Below are 5619 nucleotides of genomic sequence, written 5' to 3'. Positions count from 1 at the left end.
GTGGCTCAGCCTGTAATCCTAGCACTTTGGGAGGCCGAGGCGAGTGAACTGCCTGAGCCCGTCGGTTTGAGACCAGCCTCAGCAACTTGGCGACAATGCGTCTCCACAATAAATAAATAAATAATTAGCTGGGTGTGGCAGTGTGCGCCTGTAGTTCTGGCTACTTGAAAGGCTGAAACGGAAGGATCACCGGAGCCCAGCAGGTTGACGCTGGGATGGCCGTGAGTGTGCCAATGGCACTCCAGCCTGGGCAACAGAGTAAGGCTCCAATTAAAAAAAAAAAAATGTAAAATCTTGTTCAACATAGACAATTTTGCACTAATTTTGATTTTATAAAATATTGTATTAAGCTATTCATTGTCTTGGTTACTGAGTCCTTTGGTAGCCCTTGCATTTTCATCCACAGCAAGTGCCTCATCCTCCTCTCCCTGGTCCCAGCTTTGCCACTTGGACTTGGATTAGCACATTTTTTAGTCACAGGCTTTAGGCCCTACGTTAGGGATTGGTTCTGCCATTGGGTACCCAGGTTGTTCCAGCTCCTGGAACTTCATGGCAGAGAGAGAAGGGAAGGTTGGGGGAGATGGTACACAGTGGTCTTGTTTTCTTTTGATTCCTTGTTCCCATGTAATATTCATTCTAAGTACTTGCCACCTTGTGTTTTTTGTGGGGTTTTTTTTTTGAGTCGGGGTCTCACTCTGTCGCCCAGGCTGGAGTGCAGTGGCATGATCACAGGTCACTTCAGGCAATCCTTCTGCCTCAGCCTCCCGAGTAGTTGGGATTACAGGTATGAGCCACCACACCTGGCTAATTTTTTATTTTTTGTAGTGACGAGGTCTCACTATGTTGGCTAGGCTGATCTTGAACTCCTGGACTCAAGTGATCCTCCTGCCTTGGCATCCCAAAGCGTTGGGATTACAGGCATGAGTCACGGCGCCCAGCCAGCTACCTTTTCTATGTCTGATTGTTCCAAAGGGAAGAGCTGGCAGGGTTGGGCAGTGAGGGGGGCAGGGGCGCCATGGTCTGGAGTGCACCCCTGACACCCCACCCTTTCCACAGGAAATAACTTCAAGGAAGAATCTGCGGTGCTGTTCTGCCAAGCCCTGTCGGTAAGAAGCCGGGGTGCAGCCAAGTCCCATGGGAGATGTCCCTGGACCACCTGGGGCTGCTACGGACAGGCACAGTGAGACCACTTGCATGCCTTGGGGAGCTCGGGGAACTGTAGACTCCGCCAAGCCCGGGGCAACAAGTGGTAGGGCCGTAGCAGGTGGTAGGGCAGCTTGGATGGCACAAGTTCTCCCTGCAGCCATCAACAGTGAAACACAAAATGACCAGGAAATGGTTTTTGCCTAATTTTTGGTTCATGGGAACCCCCATCTCACTGCCCCGAGGTGAGTGAGATCTTTGTAACCTTTCTTTCCTCTGTTTGCTTCTCTAGAACAATTACCGAATTAAGAGCCTGGATCTCAGTCACAACCAGTTCTCAGATGTAGCTGGAGAGCACCTGGGACAGATGCTGGGTGAGCCCCATGGAGGGAGGGGGCCAATGCAGGGAGAGGGGAGCAGGGCTCACCTATCAGCTGAATCTCCCTTTTTAAAGTATTTTTAGCCGGCCGTGGTGGCTCACACCTGTAATCCTAGCACTTTGGTGAGCTGAGGCAAGAGGATTGCCAGAGCCCAGGGGTTCGAGACCAGCCTGGGCAACTTGACGAGACCTCGTCTCTACAATAAACAAAAAAAATTAGCTGGGCGTGGTGGCATGCACCTGTGGTTCCAGCTACTTGGAGGGCTGGTCAAATCTGCAGTGGCCGCAAGCATGCCACTGCACTCCAGTCTGGGCGGCAGAGTGAGTCTCTGACACACACACAAAAAAGTGTGGTTGCTCAGCTTCCACTGTTGGCTGACTGGTGGTGTCACTGACTTAGGGAAAACCCAGGGAGTGACAGCCATCGAGGGACAGCACTGGGAGTCTAGTTTCCATGTCAGCCAGGCAACATTTGTGTTCCATCTGAGCCCTGCATGGAGATGTCAGGTCGGTGCTCTAGAGCTTAGAGTTACTCAGCAGTGAGATCAGTGAGCTCAGAATTAGAATTTAAAGTGTGTGGACATTTAAGAGATGCAGCCGTGCAAGGTACAACCTAAGTAAGGGACTAAGGGTGAGCAGAGAGGAGGGAGAGAGAATGCAGGCTGGAGACAGCATGCTCCCCAGATTGCAGAGGGCACCATGCGCTTTCCCAAAAATGCACCCTGGGAGTTCACACAGAGAGCAGCATGATCAGGACACAGTGCCAGCCCCTGAAAATGAGACAAAATAAGACATTTTCCGAGACTGAGGCCTAGAGGTGAATCCTGCCACTCAGTGGTGGGTCAAGAGGACGTCAGCCTCTCCTTCTGAGGGAATCTTCAGCATTACAACCCTTCCCAAAGAAAAGTAACAACAGGCCGGGCACAATGGCTCACGCCTGTAACCCCAGCACTTTGGAAAGCCAACGTGGGAGGGTTGCCTGAGCCTAGGAGTTCGCGACCAGCCTGGGCAACATAGTGAGCCCTCATCTCCGCAAAAAATAAAATAAAATTAGCCAAGCGTGGTGTCATGCACCTGTAGTCCCAGCTACTCAGGAGGCTGAGGTGAGAGGACTCCTTGAGCCCAGGAGGTTAAGGCTGCAGTGAGCCATGATCGTGCCCCTGCGCTCCAGCCTAGAATACAGAGTGAGACTCCGACTCAAAATAAAATAAAGTAAATAAAAATGTAACAACAATAATGTGTTTAAATGTGTTAAATAGGATATGTCCCCAACCCTATGGAGCATGTAAGCATCTTTGGATCCAAAAAACATGTGATTTCTGTGCAAACCCAGCTTCTCGACAGGACTGATGCTTCCCTGGGACTGTGTCCCCAAGGCTCTCAGGAGAGTTCTGGAATCCCCACAGCTCCTGGGGCTCTTCATGACAAAGAATCCCAGGACGTAACACACATGTCCGTCATAGTCTGCCTGTGTGACACAGGCTCTAGGGACGTCCTGCAGGGGCCCTGCTCATTGCAATGCATAATATTCCACCACCCAGAACATTCTCTCTTCTCCAAACAAAGCCGCGAGAAACACCTTCGAGTATGCAGCCCATCTGTATATCGCACTGTCTTCTTGGGTAGAGTCTCAGAGCTGTGTGATGGGATTTACACATTTTAATGGGAAAATAAATCTGTGATCAGGTCACGTTTGCCAAATCGACTACAGTGATTAACTTACCATCTGCAATACGTAAGTGGGAAACTTCACTGCATCTTTGCCAGCATGAGGAATCACCTCACACCTTTGTGCTTAAATGAATAACTGGAAAAATGTGTCTGTTTCACGTGGCATGATCACTAGGTGGTCTCATCCCCGATGTCATGGGTGGCTGCTAACTCTGAAAAGGGTTCCCTGGGACATGGGGGCACTGAACCGACTCCCTCCTCTCCAGCCATCAACGTGGGGCTCGAGTCGCTGGATCTGAGCTGGAACCACTTTCACACGCGGGGCGCTGTGGCCTTGTGCAGCGGTCTCCGGGTAAGGCACTCTCCAGGGTGGCATGGTGAGCACAGGCGAGGATGGCTAGGGCCTCCCGTCCTGCCTCACGAACCTCTTCCTCAGGGTCGCTGCTGGGAAGGGCATGCTGAGCTCTCGCCAGGTACTCCGCAGGGTGTCATCTCCCCAGAAGTCCTGGGTGCACGCTGAAATAGAAGTCCTATCAGCTGAGGCCTGGTGGCTTCTTTGGGGACACCACAAGCGGGCAGTTTAATGAGGGGGTGGGCAGAAGCCAAAGGGAGCGAGCCTCCAGAGTAGCCAAGACGGAGTCCTGGTGGGAGGGCCCGGACCCAGCGAGCACAGGGTGCCATCAGGGGTCAAAGTCAGCCCGTCTGATCGAACAACCACACGCAGCCCTGATGCGGTGCTGTCCTTCTTCTCCCTGGAGGGAAATGTGACACTCACAAAGCTGAACCTCTCCATGAACGGCTTCGGGAACGAAGGGGCGCAGGCCCTGGGGGAGCTGCTCAGACTCAACAGCTGCCTGGCCCACCTGGACGTCAGCAGGAACAACATCAGCAACGAGGGCGCCACCAGGATCAGCCGAGGCCTGGAAGCCAACGAGAGCCTCAGGGTTCTGAAGGTGCCTCCAGCCCCGCCCAAAGGGGTCGCTGTGTGTGTGTCTGTGTGTGTTGGTGTGCGGGCGTGTCTTTGTGTGTCCGTGTGTATCTGTGTGTGTCATGTGTGTATCTGTGTGCGCATGTGTCTCTGTATGTCCCTGTAGGTCTGTGTGTATCTGTGTCTGTGTCCGTGTGTGTCTGTGTGTGCCCATGTGGTTCTGTGTGTATCTGTGTGTGTCCGTGCGTGTTTGTGTGTACCTGTGTGTGTTTGCATGTGTCTCCGTGTGTGTGTGTCTATGTTAGTGTTCGTCCCATGTGTCGGTGTGTGTCCTGTGTGCCTGTCTGTATCGGTGTGTATTAATGTGTGTCCATATATGCATCTATGTCCATGTGTGTCTGTGTATCTTTGTGTGTTCGTGTGTGTCCATATGTGTGTCTGTGCATATCTGTGTGTGCTCATGCCTGTAATCCTAGCACTCTGGGAGGTTGAGACAGAAGGATTGCTTGAGCCCAAGAGTTCAAGACCAGTCTAAGCAATATAACAAGACCTCATGTCTATAAAAAAATTGAAAAATTACCCAGGCAAGGTGGTGCACACCAGACATCCCAGCTACTTGGGAAGCTGAGGCAGAAGGATTGTCTTAGCCCAGGAAGTTTAGGCTGTGGTGAGCCATGATCATGCTACTGTACTCCAGCCTGAGCAACAGAGGGAGACCCTGCCTCTAAATAATAATAATAATAATGACGACGACTAATGTTCATTGACTGCTAACTGTGTACCAGGCACTCTTTTGAATGCTTTGCCTGATTGACAGAGCAGCCGCAGGTGACAGACACAAAGTAGACAAGGAATTCAAGCAAGGCCAGGCAGCTGGCAAGCAAAACCCCAACTACACATCCCCCCACCTCGTGAGCCCCCATCCATGCTTCATGGCTCCCAGCACACTGGGATAGCACCCCCACTCCTTAGCCAGGCCCACGAGGGCCTCTGTGGTATGGCCCATCCCAGCTCTGTGGTCTCCTTGTGTGTGACACCTTGATTTTGGACTTCAACCTCCAGAATGGTGAGACAACACATCGTCTCACACATCTCCACCTCGGCGCTTGCCTGCCTGTTTCTTCCTTGGTGAACTGCATTACCTCCCCTGATTCTACTCCCCTCTTCTCAGACTTGACTAATCCTCAGTAATCCTGCAAGGCTTAGCTCAGTGGGCCCCTCCCCTGTCCTTTCTTCTGCACTACCCATGTGTATCTGTCACTGCTGTCGTCACACTTCTGACACCATTGGCTTGTTAGCCTGTCTCCTCCAGTTAGAGCCTCCCTCAGTGTTTAGCCTAGTGGCTGGCACACGTCAGGCCTCTAGTCAGTATGTGTCGCATAGATGGATGGATGGATAGATAGACAGTTGGACCTATGGATGGAGGGATCTGTGGATGGATGGATGAATGGACTTATGGATGAAGGGATCTGTTGGATGGATGGAGGGAGGGAGGGAG

The 5619-nt window shown here is 51.9% G+C and overlaps 1 protein-coding gene across 1 annotated transcript in view; it reads left to right on the top strand.

Annotated features, from left to right (window-relative positions):
• LRRC74A (leucine rich repeat containing 74A) overlaps positions 1-5619 on the top strand; it is a 32903-nt gene that overhangs the window by 16088 nt on the left and 11196 nt on the right. The window contains exons 7-10 of the mRNA XM_021710517.1: positions 1057-1106; positions 1436-1517; positions 3460-3545; positions 3952-4146. Coding sequence (XP_021566192.1) covers positions 1057-1106; positions 1436-1517; positions 3460-3545; positions 3952-4146 — 413 coding nt within the window. The remainder of the gene's footprint in view (positions 1-1056; positions 1107-1435; positions 1518-3459; positions 3546-3951; positions 4147-5619) is intronic.

The sequence above is a fragment of the Carlito syrichta genome, unplaced genomic scaffold (assembly GCF_000164805.1).
Source record: "Carlito syrichta isolate Samal-C Ts95f unplaced genomic scaffold, Tarsius_syrichta-2.0.1 Scaffold289318, whole genome shotgun sequence".
Lineage (NCBI taxonomy): Eukaryota > Metazoa > Chordata > Mammalia > Primates > Tarsiidae > Carlito > Carlito syrichta.
The sequence above is the reverse complement of the archived record's forward strand: the minus strand, read 5'-3'. Positions and strand labels throughout refer to the sequence as shown.